Source organism: Stegodyphus dumicola, chromosome 3 (assembly GCF_044657685.1).
Source record: "Stegodyphus dumicola isolate Sdum_Otavi_A_Nest chromosome 3, ASM4465768v1".
Classification (NCBI taxonomy): domain Eukaryota; kingdom Metazoa; phylum Arthropoda; class Arachnida; order Araneae; family Eresidae; genus Stegodyphus; species Stegodyphus dumicola.
The window spans coordinates 54,712,107-54,732,613 of NC_140770.1; the positions used below are offsets into that span (position 1 = coordinate 54,712,107).

At 35.7% G+C, this 20,507-nt stretch overlaps 1 protein-coding gene and 1 non-coding gene across 3 annotated transcripts in view; both read left to right on the forward strand.

The window, feature by feature from the left end:
• Window positions 1–20,507, forward strand: part of LOC118192751 (cytochrome P450 4C1-like) — an 87,158-nt gene that overhangs the window by 53,906 nt on the left and 12,745 nt on the right. For both annotated transcript variants that reach the window (XM_085812897.1, XM_085812898.1), the window contains 4 exons: window positions 12,912–13,085; window positions 13,456–13,629; window positions 16,478–16,544; window positions 17,273–17,452. In XM_085812897.1, the coding sequence (XP_085669023.1) occupies window positions 12,912–13,085; window positions 13,456–13,629; window positions 16,478–16,544; window positions 17,273–17,452 (595 nt within the window). The remainder of the gene's footprint in view (window positions 1–12,911; window positions 13,086–13,455; window positions 13,630–16,477; window positions 16,545–17,272; window positions 17,453–20,507) is intronic.
• TRNAT-CGU (transfer RNA threonine (anticodon CGU)) lies at window positions 4,340–4,412 on the forward strand. The gene has a single exon. It is a non-coding gene; the product is annotated as a tRNA-Thr (tRNA).

Genomic DNA, 20,507 nt, shown 5'->3' on the forward strand with positions numbered 1-20,507 from the left:
CGGCTGGCTTCTTAGAGGATACACTAGACGGCGGCCCGTTAGCGTGGCTTCTGACCGCAAACTCAGCGTTTAAAGTTTGTGGAATATTAGAAACAAAGTCTTCGGTGGGGAAAACATTACTAATTTTAGAAGAATTTACTTTCGGCTTTTGTTTGACTTTGATCTTACCATCAAATTTGGTACTATGAGTAGCGTATTTGCGTTCCAAAGTATTCTCCTCATCAGATAAGTCGGATAGAGCTTGATATGTATTCTGCACTTCTGTATAGTCTGATTCTGTATCCCTCAACATTCGTTTAGTGCTTTTCGGAACCGTTATCAAGTCCATATCCAATTGTGAATATTGAGGTTTAGAGATTCCAGACTGATCCGGACTGATTGTCATATTTATACCTTATTAGCAGTAAAGTGAAAGAGAAGGTAGCGCCATGTCGATAAAAATAGCAACAAAAATTGAACAAATAAGTTAATAGATTTTTAAAAGCGTTAGGAAGGACTGGCTGGACTTAAATCCATTGACTAAGCGAGATCAAATAACTAAATTTTGTTAGAGAAATAATTAAAGCTTCTTAGATAAATGACTAACTATTTTTAGATTATTAACTAAATATTGTCGAAGTTGAAAAATTAAGTTAATAGATTTTTAAAAAGCATTAGGAAAGGCTGGATCGGATTTAAAAGTCATTAACTAAACAAGATGAAATCCGAAGTGGATATTGATAATACTATCAGTGCACTTCCTCCACAAAGCACTTGAAACCGGAAGGAGAACAATTGATGGGAATCTAGAGAAGCACAAACTTTCTATGCATTTCAGGGAAGTGTTTAAAACAAGAAATAGACTTTAAAAAGATTTCAACTAGTTTCGGGAGCCCAAGGTTAAGAAGGAAATAAATAGATTTAATCGCAAAATTAAGAAACCAATTCAGGAATTGGAACGAAAAAATGACAAATATCAATTTGGAATGTGTTAAAACTGGAACGAAAAAATGACAAACATCAATTTGGAATGTGTTAAAACCCCTCAAACCGGTTAAAAGCCGGAAAAGACCACTCAGAGATTCGCAGAAGCTTATGTACACTAATGAGGAGAAAGTTGAACTGTTTGCGGCTCACTTATCAGAACAATTCAAGCTTAATGAACTTCCGGTTGACGAAATTTCCTAGAGATATATCATCACATTTGATGTAAAATGGATAACTTCTCCGTGCGCTAATAATATCCCAATATTCGCATCACCAACCGAAGTTAAAAATATCATTAAAACACTTATTCTGAACAAAACATCTTGAACTGAAGCCATTACTAACAAAATGTCGGAGAGCCTGCTGGATAAAATAATTTCTACAATGACTGGTATTTTCAACGCATGCCTTTAGTAACCATATTTTCCTAGGGCATGGAAACATGCACTCATATTTTTTATTGGCCCACCAGCGGCCGAACGGTAAAGTCGCTGAACACTGGTAATTCGGTCCGTGGTTCGAATCCCGCGAACGGGCTGGCTGCATGGGCGTTTTCGTGGTTTTCCCCATTTGTAACGTGTATACGAGCGAGTTTCCCTTAGAAAGTCCTCCACGAAGGCATCCCTACCCTTAAGCAGATAGCCCTCGTGTGCTTTGCTATAATTAAATACACCACACCATATTTTTTATTGAAAAGGCTGGGAAGCAGCACGTTGTCCCTGCCAGTTACAGACCTGTAAATCTGCTTTCTGCCCCTGGTTAGATTCTCGAAAGGCTTATTTACAGCCATATTAAGGAGAATCTCGACGAAAGTACTATCCAGAAACATGGCTTTAGAAAAAACTTTTTACAACCACTCATTTGGTTTAAATTAATTAATTAATTGGGAATGCTTTGCATAATAAATAAAACGAGCACGTCAATCCTCGTGTTAGATGTAAGCCAAGGTCTTTGGCAGCGTTTGGCGTACAGGTATAGTTTTGATAGAACTGAAATTTTAGTGGCAGTTTTCTTTTTTAAATTTCAGAGCAGAATACGCTAGTATATAGAAAACTAAATTGATTTATATATTAAGAAACACTGGGAATCGGTGATAAAATGCTCTGATGGCTAAATAATTCCATTAATCATAGAGTTTGTGCAATTCGGTATGGATCGGAAACCTTTAGTTACAAAAACATTCATTGTGGCCTACCACAGGAAGGTATGATTAGCACAAGGTCTTTTTAATGTTTACATTAACAATCTTCCTGACAGAAATGAAAACATGAAGGACATTGAACGCGCTCTATATGCCCATGACTTGGTACTATGGACCTCAACACCTAGAGAAAACATACTGATAAAATGCTGCTTAGGCTCTGGAAGCGTTATATGAATGGTCTACAGAAAATCTAATGGAAATGAATATTTTCAAGAGTATGTAACCAAATATTTACTCTGAATCATCAAAAAAACTGATATGGACTTGAAGTATAATGGTAAAAACATGCAGGAGACGGAGAAGTTATTTATTTAGAAGTGAAATTTGACAAAAAGCTGTCTTTTCGGAGACATATTGATAACGTTATTGACAGAGCTCGAAAAAAGTCTAACGGTCATTAAAAGACTCGTATGGGTAAAATGGGGTTGTAGAAGAGAAACTTTAAGTAAAACATATAATTCATACGTCAAGCCGTTAATTTGCTATTGTTGTGAAACCCTAATTACCCATATAGATGCAAATATTTCAAAATGAGACCTTGAGGCTTATTACTGGAAATATGAAAAACCATTTCAATGCACGCAATGCTTGCTCTCACAGGCAATAAATCTTTGGAGGAAATTATTCAGGAGAGAGTTTAATACTACATGACAAATTAACCGGATTACAATCGACAGAGGTTTGGAGACATTATGATGAAAAAGCTCGACAAAAACTGGAGCTGGCGTGTATTTAGAGCATTTTGTATTCTACTCTTCACTTGGTATATTTCGGAACAATTTCGATAAAAATTGGAGGTAATCAGAGTTGCAGTTGAACAAATTATTGTTAGAACAATCCAACTAAAAATATTTTTACCTTTAAGCCATTCAAACGCTTTTTGCGCGTAATGTCGCAAAATAAAAAACTATTGAATCTTGCAGAACTCCTTATCTTCTAGCCTCAAAAAGAATGACTGTTGCCTCACAGTGGATCCTGGTTTATGTTGAAATTACTGGTAATGAATGGGCTGATAAATTAGCTAAAAGGGAACTGAAATTTTGAAATAATAGTGGGTTGTAAATGCAAATAATAGTTTTACTGGTATTTGCATTTACAGCAATGCAATAACAGTTTTGCAAATACAGCAAATACAGCAGTGCAAATAATAGTAAAATATATCCCGTAGAAAACTTTTGAAGTTAAATTACTTGAAGAAATTAAGAAGTGGAGGGCTTCGATTTGTAATATGCAAGACTATCCCAGATCCATCGCATTTGCTTCGTTTCGTTTGGAGACCGAACATGATTGCCTTGATAAACATCTGCACGGTATATGACAGCCCCTTATGTACCAGACCACTATCTCTTCAACTGCAATGGCACACTTAATCAACATCTACCTGCCCTTGCTAATCAGTACTGGCCACAATGGGCCTACATCATTACAAAAATAAATGCGATACAAAGAAAAGTAGAAAAGTAATCAGTTACTGCTCAGAAATTTCAATGAATCAGAAATTTCAAAAAATGTGTTTCAAATTTCGAGCATAATATGCTAGAGATATATTACATAAATCTTATTATACTCATTGCCTATATTTAAATTATTATTATTATTATTATTCATCTTCTTATTTATTATTATCATTATTATTATTGCTATTTTTATTTTTGATTTCACTTTTTTAATATCATTATTATTGATTATTATTATTGATTACTATTTAATATATATTAGTGTCTTGATTAACATACCTGGCAAAGTAGATGCAGTGTAAGGTACTTAAATTCTTGACTTGTAAACTTGTGATTTCTCAAACTTACGTCTCTCTATATATCAGAATTAGGTCTTAATTGCCCAGGTTTAATTATCATTAGACTCAATAAATTGTCTGGTGGGATGATAAATAAAACACTGAAAGAGGGCTAGAGAGTTGATGCAGTTGACATCTAGAGATTAATTATTATTATTATTATTATTATTATTATAAATGCTTTATGTAGTCATTTTATAGGTATTTCTCTCGCTTCTAAATAACCTAATGTCCCTGCAGTGGCGCTCGATCTAAAAAAGGGTGGTGGATGATGATTTTCCACACCCAGGATTTGGCCATTTTGTCCCTAAAAAACCCCAGTCGCACTTTAAAAACGGGGAGTATATAAGGTATTTTTTTCGCCTTCTTAGCATGCCTTCGTAGTGTAGTGGTCAGCACGCTGGACGCGTATTCCAGAGGTCCGTGGTTCGATTCCCGGCGAGGGCTTTGCTCATTTTTCACGTCTCCTGCTTCCAAATAAACTAATGTCTCTACAATGTGATGAGGTTGTAAGGATCTTAAGTTTTACTAACGTTTATTTTATTTTAAATCTTTACTATCACTTCTTATTTTCTACTTCCGGCCAGAATTATAAGCGTGAAGGTTTTTATGCAAAGTTTGTCTGGCGAGCGCCAAGTATTTAAGTGTGGCCTTTTTGCCAAGCGAAAGAGAGGAAGCAGTAAGTCAACGCAGGCCGCTTACCTTAGAAGTTACGCAGTTGCTGTTCGCCTTCCAGGCCAGAGGTTTTAATCCTCTTGATAAATTAAACGTATTGTAGTGTTCACAGTCTCTGTGCTACATACGCTTCCTGTTATTATAAGGCCAATCTTCCACGTGTATTATTCTAAAGTTAAATTAGAGTTTAGTTTTATTTTTATACTTTTTTACGTTAGACCCCGAGTGGAGGGTCAGTGTATTCCGAAGTACGGAAGTTATTGTATATAGAGAAAAAATAAAGGGTTTTGTATACCCTTCGTCTGTATCCTGTCTACTTACCACAATTAGTGAACATAGCTTTAGTAAGCTCTGTTCCGAGTCAGGTCCTTGTATGTTCCCGAAGAAGGTTAGAAGGAACATAGAACCTGATAGTGGCGCCCAACGTGGAAGAATAACCATGGCCGAGTTTCAAGAAGAACCTGTGCTGCCTGCAGAAACGGCTCAGAATCCAGAAATGCCAGCTGCCGCCCTGGAAGGATTCGGTTACATCGTCCAGACCATGCGCGCTTCGATGAAACCAGAAGCAACGTTTAATGGAAACTCACCGGTAACCAGTTTTTTGGAAAAATTGGATGACCACTTCATGCTCTACCCCGTGCACGAGTTTCAAAAAGTTACCTTAGCTACCAGCGCTTTGAGGGGCCAAGCGCTTAACTGGTTCAAATGTATCGGCAGAAGTCTCTTGGGTCAAGCAGGAAGTCCCACCTATACTTACGAAAATTTCAAGACTGCCCTACTAAAAGCCTTCCCTGTTGTAAGGGATCGTGCGAAATTAGAAACAGAACTTTTCAGTATATATCAACAAAGAATGGAAAACCTCTCGAGCTTTATTTTAAGAAAAATTCACGTTTTGAAGCTCTTGTATGGAAACCGTCCGGATCCTGAAATAATTCAAGTGACTTTGCCGAGGTTACTACCCCAAGTGCAAGACTTTATTGAATTGAGAAATCCGACTACACTGGAAAAGTTATTTGAGCTAGCAATCCAGTTTGAAAGTAGAAGAACGGCGGACGTCGAAAGAAGACGCCAATATCAACAGCGAAACCAATTTGGTACGCCAAGACAACAGCAAACTCAAGCATACGGCTACGGAGAAAAAGCGAATCAGTGGGCAAGGAAACCCGAGCATTCAAAAACAGCCGGCGAACGTCGACAGTTCAATAGCAACCCAGGAAAAAAGTCTCAAGGCCAGGGGAAAAAGAAGGAAAGCACGGAAAGGCAAAATAATTTAAACTAAAACGGATTTCTGCTGACGAGAGGATGCGGAAATCCGAAGGCCACGAAAACCCCTCTTCCTACAAGTTAAATACAGTAATGGTGAAAAATTTGACTCTTCCGAAGATTGAAGTCTTGGTGAATAATATCCCGGCCACCGCACTCCTGGATACCGGCGCGCAGTGTTCCTGTGTGGCAGAAGTCTTTTTTAGAAAGTATTTTCGCAAATACCGCATATATAATGCGGATAATACGACAGTATTAGCGGCGCAAGGAGAACAATGTAAGTGCGTAGGCAAAGTACCTTTGTATATCTGTATCAAGGACGAACAAATAAAGGTGATGTTTTTTATAGTAAAGAATTTGCAAGTACATTTAATCTTAGGAATAGACTTTCTTTCAGACGCACAAGCTACACTGGATTTTAATGAAGCGTCCCTTAAGTTGACAATGAAACCAGTGCGTGTAGAAAAGGTTGAACCGCCAAGGTTAAATCTTGACCACCTGCCTAATGACGAGCAAGATAGAATCCGACAAGTGGTAAGTGAATTTGCTTCGTTATTTAGTGATATTATAGGATTTACTCAGGTGACTAACCATAGTATTGACACCGGAGATGCATTGTCAGTTCGTCAAAAACCATACCGGTATGATAAGAATAAGGAAAAAATTATAGAATGGCATATTACCGATATGCTACGTAAAAAGATCATAACGCCCATCTCAAGTAGTTATGCTAGCCCGGTGGTTTTATGTAAGAAAAATAATGATTATCCTTTGGAGCATCTAAAAAGGTGGAGATTCGCTATTGATTACCGTAAATTAAATTCCATAACGAAATATCCGGTATATCCGTTACCGATCATAGAAGAAATTTTAAGGAACATACAATCAACCAAATTTATGACGACTTTAGACTTAACGACTGGTTATTTTCAAATAGGGGTGAGGCCTGGGGACGTGCCTAAGACTGCTTTTATAACCAAGTCTGGCACTTATGCATTTTTGCGTATGCCGTTTGGCCTTTCAGGGGCCCCAGCAACATTTCAGCGATGCATGGACATTGTGTTAAGACCTGTTCTTGGAAAGTCCACATTTATCTATTTAGACGATATCATTATTACTAGTGATAATCTAGACCAACATGTACAGGATTTAAGACAGGTGTTTTCTTTATTAAATGAGGCCGGTCTAAAAGTTAATGTCGAAAAGTGCAAATTTGCAGCCCCTGAATTAAAATATTTAGGTTACAAAATATCTCAAAAAGGGATCGAGACAGATGAATCAAAAATAATCGCTGTACAAAAGTATCCGACTCCAAACACGGCAAAGAAGCTCTCTTCTTTTCTATGACTTTGTTCATATTATAGGTCCTTTATAAAAGATTTTGCGGCTATCGCTGAGCCATTGTTAAAATTAAAAAGGAAAAAGGCAAGATTCTCGTGGACGGCCGAAGCCAATAGTGCTTTCGAAAAATTAAAACAAGCATTAACGCAAGCCCCTGTGTTGAAATTTCCTGAAAAGGATGAAAATTTAGAAATTTCAGCGGATGCTTCGGATTATGCGGTAGGAGCGGTACTTTCGCAAAATCAGCAGCCCGTGGCATTTTTTAGCCGAACTTTAAATCAAACACAAAGAAACTATTCCGCGACCGAGAGAGAGGCACTTGCAGTTCTGTTAGCAGTGCAAAAGTTCCGAGTCTATTTTGCAAAGGCGCCGATAACAGTATATTCTGATCATGCGGCGGTAACTAGATTGTACTCAGGGAAAAATTTATCCCCAAGGTTAATAAGATGGGCACTCAAGCTGCAAGAATATAATCTGGTAATCAAGCATACCCCCGGAAAAGAAAATATCGTAGCAGATGCCCTATCACGAATTAAATTAGACGAACAGGGTAATACCGTAAAAGTTGCAATGCTTACAGCGTGTACAATAAATTCCCGAGAAACTGTAATAACAGAACTGGGTAAGGATCCTAAGTTTGGAAGTATTTATGAGTATTTGAAGGATCCTGAAAATTTTAGCCACCAAGATATTGTGGCGATAAGAAATAGGGCGGCCCATTACGAACTAATAGATGGTCTATTATTCTACACAAAAACTACGAATTCCAACAACGAATTTCGACCTGTTATCCCAGCTAGTCTTAGATTAAATATCCTGCATGAGCTCCATGACAGCCCTTTAGCTTCTCATGCTGGTATTCGAAAAACTATCCAACGCGTACGCGAGGCAGTCTACTTTCCTGAACTGCAAAAGTTAACAAGGGCGTATGTCCAGTCCTGCCCAACATGTCAAGCAGTTAATTATATTAATTTCCGCCCGGCCGGGTTTCTAAATAGTATTAAATCCGAATTTCCAAATGAAATAATTGGCATCGATTTATTGGGCCCTTTCCCCAAAAGTCAGTTAAATAAAAGTCGCTATCTCCTTGTTATGGTTGATCATTTTAGTAAATGGACCGAAATTGTTCCCTTAAAACGAGCCTCCGCGAAATTGGTTACCGATTCTATTTTAAATAAATATATTTTAAAATACGGGGCGCCCCTAAAAGTTATATCGGATAATGGTCCTCAATTTGTAAGTAATATATTTGAAGACATGTGCCAAAAACTGGGCATACGTCATTTAAAAATGGTCCCGTATCGGCCGCAATCAAATATAGCGGAACGGGTCAACAGAAATATAGTGAAAATTATCCGTAGTTATGTTAAAAATTTTCATAAAAGCTGGGATAACTATGTCAATGAATTTGCTTTCGTCCTTAGGACCGCAAAACATGATACAACGGGCAAAACTCCTGCTGAGTTATTTCTAGGCAGAAAGATTATAACACCGTTAGATAAACTATTTTATGTGCAACAAAGAGCCCCAGAATTTAAAATGGGTGATATAGAAAAACTAATAAAAGAAGCAAAAAAGAATACGGAAGTAGCACAAAGAAAACAGAAATTATATTATGATTTGAAACGACGGGGAGTAACTTATAAAGTAGGGGATGAAGTTTTAAAAATTAAGCATTCACTTTCTTCAGCACCAGAAGATAAAACTGCCAAATGTTTTCCACGATTTGAAGGACCATATATTATAGTAAAAATAACTCACGCTGTTGTAGTGTTAAAAGCCAGAAATGGTGAAACCTGTTCCGCAAACATTGATCAAATTAAGCCCTACTTCGATCGTAATAAAATGCAACTCTTTTCAGATCTTTTGCAGGATCCGGCACGGCGGACACCGCAGGTACAAGTTCCAGAGGTGGGAAAACGACAAGTACAAGGGCAAACCAATGAGAGACAGAAGCAAGTGAAAAGAAAATTTCCCCGCGGAAAAATGGAAGGTAACAAGAAAAAGAAGCCGTTCCACCGTCCAGAAAACAGAGTTCACGAACACCCCCAGAATGAAGAAGGGAGAAGGCCGACGTATGTGAAGAGGACCAGGAGAAATGACGGCAACTATAACCCGGCTTTAAAACGGAAGATCTACTCATCTTACAGAACTATCCGCAGCAAAAGTCGCCGAACTGAGGAAGGGCCATCAGCGGCGGAGGAAAAAGTACAAGAAAAATTTGAACGGCCAACAACGAGGTCCAAGCAGGATCACGACAGAAGTTTCCCGGTTCCACCAAGACCAGCTGCCTTCAAACGGCCAAGACCACAAGCAGAGGACAAAAGGAAGATGTTCAAGGGTGGCCGTAGTGGTGAAAAACGGAAGCTTCCAGAGGAAAGCACTGAAGGGCGAGCCCGTACAAGAAGGAGGATCAACCAAGCTACTATCTGCTATACCTTTAAAGACTGGGCCCAGAAAAGGATGTCCGAATATTACAAAGATAAGTAAAATTTTATGTTACTTTGCAAACTTAAGTTAATCTTTCATTCTTACTGCAAGTGGCAGATTTCAAGAAGTTTTACCTCATGCGAGGTCTACCTTTATCGCCAAAAGGGCGAGAAATGAGTTGTGACCGATTTTCTTATTATGTTTTTCAATTACTCGCGCGTAAAACTAAAGTTGATGTATAATAGCGTTGTGGAAGACTTAAATATTGTAAAAAGTTATTGTATAATTTTATTTAAAACATTCTAGCAAGAAAGAAGTTTTAGTCTGAAAGACTTTTTGAAATGTAGTATTATTTCAATGTAGAAAGAATTGGCACTTGCTTTGAAAAGAATAGAAGTTAACAATGTACTACTAATGTATGTTTTCAAATCTGTAAAATTAACGGCATGTTGATATGTTCTGTTATTTTAAATGTTAAGAAATACCGTGATATGGTAAAAGTGAAAGTAATGTTAAAAATTTGTTATTCGTGTGACTGTAAAGATTAAATCATGGCGAATATGTGGTAAAGGTTGAATGATGTATTTAGGCTCTCTGACGCTACACTTTAGAGTTAGCCACTTTTAGAATAGTACCTCAGGGTTTAGAGTTGAAAGTAGGGTGTGTTAAGAGGTCTCGTTATGTTGAATTTTAACACGTTAGTGTTTTGATTGTAGGAGGAAGTGTGGCACACGTAGACAGAAACACATTCGTGTTTGGTGTTCTTTTACAACACATGTCAGAGAGCACGGGGAGATATAATTAAAATAGTCATGAATGAAATAAGAATGTTAAGAGAAGTATATTCTATATGTTATTTGCAATGTCATTGTGTAACATTTCATTAAACTAGTTTTCCTTCCAGATCTCTGGAAGGAACCAGAATTGAATAAAGCTCCTGTTTAGATGCAGTACAGATGAAAAAAAGATTGTTGTATATCCTGGGAGCTGCTATTGTAACAAATTTCTTTCTTTTAAATTTTCTAGTTTCTAGAGAAGTTATGGTTGTAAAAGGTTGGCCTCGCGTTAGATTCTAGAGCTAAAAGTTTTCAACAAGGTCGTTTTAGACCTCAGTTTCAAACTAATTAACTCTGGCGGGAAGTATGTAAGGATCTTAAGTCTTACTAACGTTTATTTTATTTTAAATCTTTACTATCACTTCTTATTTTCTACTTCCGGCCAGAATTATAAGCGTGAAGGTTTTTATGCAAAGTTTGTCTGGCGAGCGCCAAGTATTTAAGTGTGGCCTTTTTGCCAAGCGAAAGAGAGGAAGCAGTAAGTCAACGCAGGCCGCTTACCTTAGAAGTTACGCAGTTGCTGTTCGCCTTCCAGGCCAGAGGTTTTAATCCTCTTGATAAATTAAACGTATTGTAGTGTTCACAGTCTCTGTGCTACATACGCTTCCTGTTATTATAAGGCCAATCTTCCACGTGTATTATTCTAAAGTTAAATTAGAGTGTAGTTTTATTTTTATACTTTTTTACGTTAGACCCCGAGTGGAGGGTCAGTGTATTCCGAAGTACGGAAGTTATTGTATATAGAGAAAAAATAAAGGGTTTTCTATACCCTTCGTCTGTATCCTGTCTACTTACCACAATTAGTGAACATAGCTTTAGTAAGCTCTCTGTTCCGAGTCAGGTCCTTGTATGTTCCCGAAGAGGGTTAGAAGGAACATTGAACCTGATAAGGTTAATTACTGCTTTCACGTTTTGTATTTCTATTTTTATATTTTTTGCATGTTCCAACCACTTTCATTATTGATGCACTGGAGCCATTGATAAATTGTACAATCAAGTGCCTTTACAATAAAAAAAGATCTTCACCGAACAAAAAACTACTCAGCATTGCGTGTGTGTGTGGGGGGGGGACGACTAATTAACTCTTACCGGTACGCTACCTTTTAAAAACGGAGTTTTGATTAAAAAAAAAAAAGGTAGGCAGTCTAATTAGGCCTAGAGGAGTACACAAGTAAAATTTTCTGAAGATAGCACTTATCGTTTTAATTCTGTGGGTGTGACCAAAAAGTGGCACACTCATTGAATAGAGCTTCGAAAAGAGTGCTGAAACGAGCATCGTTGTCAATGGACTGACCGATGAGATGCGGAGAAACAAAGAATACAGAATCTTAGTGGTCCTAGATTATCGGTGAGCCCAGTCTGGGCACACCTAAGGTTCGCCGTTTGATTTTAGGCAAGATTTCAAGATACACATTTAAAACTAATATAATAAGGAGATTAGCATACAGCCTGAAAAATGACATAGAAATTTCTTTTCAAACAAATCATTTTATACCCTAAAAAAATCTGGAAGGTTTCTTTGAAAAATGAGGGTCTTAAAAAACTAAACATGCCTAAAATATATGGACTGGTTTGTGTTGAGCTGCCATCTACTGTAAATAAAAAAGGTTCAGAGTAACCTATAAATCCTTTTTCATTCAATTTTTCTGTGTGTACAGAAGGAAATTTTTAGGTATGTCCAGACCGGACACACTGTGCTGCAAAGTGTTAAAAAAGTATTTCGTATTGATGTTTCGTTATAAGAGAGGACCAATGGAGTATAAACCATCTAGTGCTCGACTTGAGGCTCACTGCGATTAGTGCTCAGAAAAATCATTCAATTGTGTCTGTCACTGGAAAACATTATCATTTACCATAGCCTTTAGGAGATTGTTCACTGTTTGTCAAACACTGGTCGCGGCTACGTCCAGTGTTTAAACAATAATTTTCTGAGGGTTACCATTTATCCTTCAATCATATTTACACGAAAATGTTTTGCTCTGTGGCGCATAAAATTGTCTCTTTATATAATTTCAGTTTTCTGCTCTAGTATTCAGTATCAATTATTTCATGTGGTCATCTATTGTAATTAATGCAAACATGCATTGATTTGACAGTATTAATAATTATAATATTTATCAGTCAATAGCGTAGATTTTAACATTGATCTTGTTTATTGTAAGACTTGCATGTACTGCAGATGTGATGGAGAACGTAACAGTTAAGCATAATTTGATTGATTATGCAGAGAAATCCAACGTTTACAGAGATATTATCCCCTCTTGGATTTTTACAAATATACTTATATTTATTTTTACAAATTAAACTAAATATTGCAGTGCAGTTTTATTTGTAAAATTCTGAATAATTCTTAAAATGTAAAATCATAATTTATTTTTAAATGATTTAATTTCCATTACAGGCCATTCAAGATAAGAGAAAATCACTCAAACTAGATTTAAATTATAATGAATTCAATCAACAATCGAAGAGGACAAGCAAATCATTCTTGGAAGTGTTGCTGGAACAACACGCTAAAGATCCAACTTTTACACTTGAGGACATTCAAGATGAAGTAACCACTTTCATGTTTGCGGTTAGTTAAGCTTTTTTTTTAAATTTCACTATTTAATTTTTTTTAGTTAAAAGTTAGAATCCAGGCGGGGGACACAGCATATATTTCTTGTTTTGATAAACCTACTGATTCTTCAGTTTTTTTTAATGCAAAGTAACGGCGGATCTAAGGATCCTTGCATTAATACTCGCATTGCGTTGATGATGGACACATTGAGTATTACCAGTTGTATCGCTTCAGTTCTATATTCGATACTTTATCCTGCGTGAAATAAATGTCCATAGGGAAGCTCACAGTATTTTGCTTCTTCAATTAGAACAATGACTATGTAAAATGAGAAATAATGTTTTTTTGCTGATTTTTCTAATATATGTATTTTGCTTTTTATTAGGGACATGATACATCAGCTATCGTTGTAAATTGGGTCCTTTATCTTCTTGGCCTTCATCCTGATATCCAAAATAATGTTTATGAAGAGCAATGGTCTATATTTGGAAAAAACAAGACAGCAGAAGTTACTAATGAAGACATGAAGAGGATGGTATATTTAGAAAACGTTATTAAGGTAGAATAATTTTAAAATATAATAGGATCATTTCATTAGTTACGTTTTCGTTGATCTTATTGAAACGCGTTAACTTGTTTATGCAAATTGTACTTGCTAATGCCCAAATATTTAAGTTGTGGCTTTTTTTCAAGAGCAGAGTTAGATGAGGGAAAGTGAGACGGTTTGCCGCTGCATTCCGCACAAGTTTCCGATCAGCTGCTGTCTGCCTTTCAGGGGACTCATACACCTTAAAATTCATAAGTTCTTCGAATATGTGACTGTTGCAAGAATCGGGATAACTTATTTTTTTTAAAAGATATTACTTCCGACCTTTTACAGCTGACTACCTAATATAGCTGCTTTCTGAAATAGTCATCAGAAAGTTTGTGTTGCCACAGATATTTTTATAATTTAATCCGCTTTGTGACAAAAAGTTTTGTCATGTTTTCAACTTGCGCGCACAGTTTAGAATTATCTGTTGCATTATTTAATTCCATAGTTTATATATAGCTTTTATAACATTTGAAAACTACTGTGAACCTAAAATTCTAAAAATTTCATGTTAAATTTTTATTTTAATTTGAGTTGAGTTTATAAAATTTATTTTATTAAAAAAATCTGTAATGTTTTCGTACATAAAAGTTTTTAATATTAAAATATTCATCAGATTGTTGGTTCAGTTCGAAAATAGTGCCCATATAAAGAATTCTATCTAATTTCAAGTATGTACCATTAGCCATTTTTAAAATATCATGCGCGCAAGGTGGAAACATGACGAAATATTTTGTCACAAAGCGGATTAAATTACAAAAATATTTGTGGCAACACAAACTATCTAGTTACTAGTTTCTAAAGCAGCTATATTATGTAGTGAGCTGTAAAAATGTGGAAGTAATTGCTTTTAAAATAAATAAAATATTCCAATTCTTGCAACAGTCACATATTCGAAGATCATAAGGGGTTTAGTCCTCTTGATATTTAGTCCTCTTGATATTTAAAACGTATTGTAATTTTAGGCAATTTCAGTACTACATACGTAATAATTTAAAAGGCCAATTTTAGTGTAAACTAATTCAAAGTTAGCTCTTATTTTTAGTTAGTTAGTAGTTTTTATATTTTTACGTTCAGACAACAAATGGTTGGACTTTGTATCCCGAAGTGTGGGAGTGCCTGTATTATTGTGGAAAATAAAGGGTAATTAAACCCTTCTCATCTTGTTATCTCTTCAGTACTCCTTAAGACATAGTTCGTAGTCAAACTCCCTGTCTAGTCAGGACACATCATGTTTCCAAAACAGATCAAAAGAAATACAAGTCCTGATAGTATTACCTAAAATGTTATAACTACACTTATTTTAAGCCTTCCTTAGGTACATCTTCATCTTCATTGTGATAGAAATCATGACTACGAATACACAGGCAAGAAGATAAACTTAATTAAATGGTTTGATGGAAGTTACGCATTGTAGTAAAAGTAAGATTTAACTAAACGTAATCACTGCTGTTTGCAGGATATTAGAATTTGAAATATTTATTTAAGTATACTTCAAATGATAAAACATGGTTCCGACTAACGTAGATTCAGCTATGCCTATGAGCAAAATACAAAAGTTATACCAAAAACATAAATTCCAGTCAGACGAGCTTTCAGGGACGAAGAACTCATTGGCGGATTGCCTCTCATAACTATAGTAGTTTGCTTGCTACTTAAATTAAACTAAATAAATAACATATACTAATAAATCCACGAGGGAATACATTAAAACGATAACGCTTCGCTAAATTAAATCAGTTTACTATTCAATTAATGAGAGTAAAAATGAATTAAAAATTTGTTGTATTAAATGATTGTTTTGTAAGATTCTGTACTGTGCACTTCTAAGTTACTGTTGAATGTGAAGAATCTTAAGAACTGGTAAGCGAATAATCGCTTGAGTTCTTGGGATAGAAAACAAGTAAGAAGGGTAAAATAACCCTTTATTATTCCAATAAGGTGTAACAGAACTCCGTCTTGGAGTTGTACAATAAGCCGACATTCCGGCTTGAACTTAAGAGAATAAGAACTAAATTTAACTAATATTAACTAAAAAGATATAGCCAAAGTTATCAATCTTCTACCAGAGTTGGCCCTTTAATGCTAATTACTGCGAAGCTATCAAGGGCTAAAGTACGGCCGAGCGTAATTAATAGCTTAAGAGGGAGTAGCATAAAAAGGCGGACGCGTGCTAGCCAGAAACTCTGGTTCTCTCTTACGAAAACAATAGAACTTCGCGGTTTAATATCGCTCTTCCTCAATTTGCATTCAGACGTGATTCTAAAAATACGTTCTGGCCGGAAGTTGTAAGTTAAAATTCAGAAAGGACAGGAAAGGAAGTTTAACTCAAAATTTAACTGTGAAATAAATTAATATAATCCTTACAGTTTCATCAATAATAATTGAAAAATTTTCTTATTCTTTTCTTACTTTGACAGGGGGATTTAAAATAAAAATATAATTTGTTATGCTATCTACCGAGTAAATGCGGATTTGCAATTATGTGAAGTAAAGCATAACACAACTTTGTACTAGAGCTGAAACACTATTTGTTAATAAGTGGTTTTCAAAAAATCTTGTTTACGTCGTTTCAAAAGTTTTAATAGATTTTAACTCATACTTTCCGTCATTTAAGTGATGATATGTTGAAATAAATCAAGGCAAAATGCTCCTTTTTTGCATCAAACAAATTTCTAACATTTTTGTACAGGAGTAATGTTTGATATGAGGAATGAACCACAGAATAAAATTTATTTATTGTTTGATATGATATAAGTTTTGAATTATTCTTTTTCTTTCTGGTATAATTTATAAATAATGTGCCCAATTTCAGGAAACTCTGCGACTTTATCCACCTGGACCTCTCTTTGGCAGAAAAAATAAAGAAAGCATAAAAACTGGTGAGTTTTGTTCCGGTTTCTGAATCAAGCTTTCCATTACTCTAATCGATAATATGACTATTCCATCTTAAGAACACATTTTCTATCTGACGCTGATGAAAAGTAAATTCCAAACACCAAGAAGAATTTGTGGTAAAAAAACGAAATTAGAGAAATGTTGTTTGCATATCTGAAAGATGACATTTATTCAGATTTTGCACTAGGTGAATAAGTGTGTCATTAGTAGCACCACTTTGAGCACGCAAATTACTTTTGCTCTAAACGCGCAAAGTTAAAAGCGATTTCTAAACAACGAGGAATGTTTTCGACAATAATGGAAATTCTGCATATACTGCAGTTGATACTTAGCATATATTGCAGTTAACACTCAAATGCAGCTCAGACTACTTACGTTTCTGAATTAAAGGAAATAATGCGAAGAAAGCCAAGAACAACTAAAACAATGTAAAATCTTAGGGGAAAAAATTAAATAACTGATGGTGCTGTATTCGAAAACCAAACAAAGATATTTTTGCAGAATTTCAGCCTTATGTCTTGGAATTGTGACACGTTACAAGGTATTCGTTCTGCATTATTGTTAAAGCCAAATTTTACAATTTCTTAGCTATAATAAGTTACGATACAATGTAAACAATATGCTGTTTTTCCATTAAAGTAGAGCAATATGTATTATTTTTGTATGATGTTCCATGCAAAGAGAATAGAAGTTTAAAAATGATTTATTTCAGGTTCATACACCATTCCAGCCGGAACTAACATTTTTCTTCACGTCTACAAGCTACACAGAGATCCAGATGTGTTTCCAAATCCAGAAAAATTTGATCCAGAAAGATTTTCTTCAGAAAATTATGCAAACAGAGACACATTTTCGTGGATTCCATTTTCTGCTGGATGCAGGTCTTGTATAGGTAAGTTGTAAGTTAGCATTCATTTCACTTCAAGTTTCACTAAAGAAACTAATTGAATTTGTTTCAAAGGCAAATTTTTGAATAGTTTTGTGAATGCGTAAAGAGAAATAAGTTACATCATATAACAAAATTTATGCTTCAAAACAAGACAGAAAATGCAAATACTTGATTATGTTATTTGTCTATAACAATAAAAAAATCTTTCTTTATCAAATGCGTGAGATAATTTTCACAGAAAGAGTTTAGAACTGCTTTCTTATCTTAATGACAAATGTAGATGTTTGACTCACAGACATTCCACACATACCTATATCACACAAGAGTTATCATTTTGATTCAGTTTGGAAAAACTACAAATTCATTGATTCTAAAACATCTTTTAAAGAAACAGTTTTTAGCAGAAAATTTATGACTATTATTTCAGAAACAGGATAAAAATATTAAATTTCCTTTTCATTTCTGTGATCCTAAGCAACTGAAGAAAAACTCTAAAAAAATAGAAGTCATGTTTTGCCTTACTTCGTCACGTTTTAGTAGCGACAAGAAACGTGTGAGATTTCTTTAATTTGACTAACCAGTTATTTTATGTTTGTAATTTATACTGCCACTCATCTCTTTCCATTTTCCCGCCAGAACGCAAATGAGCTGGCTTGTATTTATTATGAGGTTTTTAGTTTGTTAAGTCAGAGCGTGTTCTGCCTTGTGAAGGCCACGTTATTAGATTTGCGACTCTAAGGTAAGAGTTTCCTCTTCGGCCTTGCATTATATTTGCCTACAGCTGAGTTCACGTTGGTGCAGTTTCTGATATAACTTCGCGTTAAATTTTTATGTGTAGGCTTTGGTTAATAGTTATTTAAATCTAGCATCACATTTGAATTTCCATTATGAGTTCTCGCCATAAATACTGGCGAATTTCTATGCACCGAGATAGCCTTATTTTTGCCTATTGATTGGTAAAACATATGAGTCTTCGCCGTTTGACAAAAAAATAGCGTTACCAATAAGTTAGGGGACAACTACTAACAACATAACCTTGAAATATTAGCGATTTTGTATCAGCATCATATACTTTTTTCCCTGCGAAAATGTCGAGTTTTGAGCTGAATGAGCGTCATTTGCGTGAACATTTGATTTACTTCTTTAATTTGAAGAAATCTGCAGCTGAGGCGCATCGGTTCTAGTAGAAGCATATGGTGAGGTTATCTTAAGTGATTTCAAAAGTTTAAGAACGGTGAATTTGGCGTCGAAGACAAAAAACGGAGCGGAAGGATGAAAGTGTATGAATACGCATAACTGGAAGCATTACTGGAACGAGATTCATGCTTAAAGTAAGTAGAACGTGCAATTAAATTGAAAGTGACTCAACAAGCAATTTCACATTATTTAAAATCCTTGGAATGATTCAGAAGCAAGGAAATTAGGTTCCATATGAAGGGAAGCCTAGAAACTTTGAACGTCATTTTTTACACGAGAAATACTGCTTCTCAAGCTAAAACGAAAGGGGTTTTGCATTGTATAATCAATGGTGATCACTAATATACCGACTACGTTAACCCAAAGAGGAAGAAATCATGGGGAGTACCGGGCTATGCTTCAACATCGACAGCCAAGTCGAATATTCATGGCGAAAAATATGCTATGCATTTGGTGGGATCAACTTGGTGTCATCTATTATGACGTGCTCAAACAGAACGAAACCATTACTGGGGTTCTTATCGAATACAACCGATGAGACTCAGCCGGGCACTCAAAGAAAATGCGCCCAATACTACTCCGAACACGACAAAAATATTCTCCTGCAGGATAATGCTTATGCACAAGTGGCGGTGCCGATCAAAACCTACTCGGAAACACTCAGCTGATAAATTTATTCCCTCCCGCTATATTCACCAGACATTTCTGCTTCTTATTACTACTTGTTTCGATTGATGATCCTGTGTCAGCAACACTGCACATCAGTTGAAGATGCCAAAAATTGGGTTGATCTGTGGATAGCCTCGAAAGATGAAGCGTTCTTGCAATTTGGTATCCGTATGCTGCCAGAAAGCTGAGTAAACGTAGTGGCTAACGATGGACAACACATAGGCTACCATTCTTTCACAATAAATACCCAACGCTTGCTAAAAAACGCCGGAGGGAGACTTATTTGCACTCCCGATAGTTTAAATAATAGGACATTTACACCCTTCTCAAGCTTCTGTTCTTCTTACTGCCGATTTAACTTAAAGTCGTTCAAGGTCTAGCAAAAGATTGGTGGCAAGTTATAATAGTGAAAGACTTTAAAACTTATTGAGTTTGATTCCCATAATCCAGCTAGTAAAAACTGTAGCTATTCCACAAATAACAGTGAAAGAATCTAAGTGTACGGTTTAGAGGAAGACAGATATTAATATGGATACAACAGGGCAAAAGTTCGAACTATATATCTCGGCAAACTTCATAAAGAAAAAAACAGAGCGGGACACACCTTACAAAGAATTGAGCAAGAAATTTAAAATACAGTCCGATTCACTTTCATATATCATTGTTTAGTATCTCCAGGTTATTACAATGCACTTTTGCGCACGCTGAAACAAACCGGGGAGCCACCGTGACTTCCAAATTCAGTTCGTGAATAATGAAATACTTGATATTGTAAAGTTGAGCTAGCCTGAGCTTTAGCTGAGCCAGCCGGTATCAGCCGGTAACAAGTGTTGCACCTCAGCTTAGCGGGAGAGAAAACAAAATCATTAATTGTGGGCGAATTGCGTTTTCTGGATGAGGTCACGCTATGCAGTTTATTAGCACTAACGTAAATGAATCTCAATATTTTAGTTCAGTCAGAAAATGTTAGTAAAAAGTGTTTTCAGTATTAAGAAGCCATTTTTACTTTCGAGAAATGCCATCAATATTTTTTTTTAATTCAACTGAATTGTTTATAGGAAGGGTATCCTCACCTCTTTTTCGAAAATAATGGGAACTGTAGAATAAAAATGCATACAGTATAAAACTTGATTGCAGAAAGGTAAAAAGCAAATCATTTAATTCATATTTAAATAATATTGCTGTGTATTTT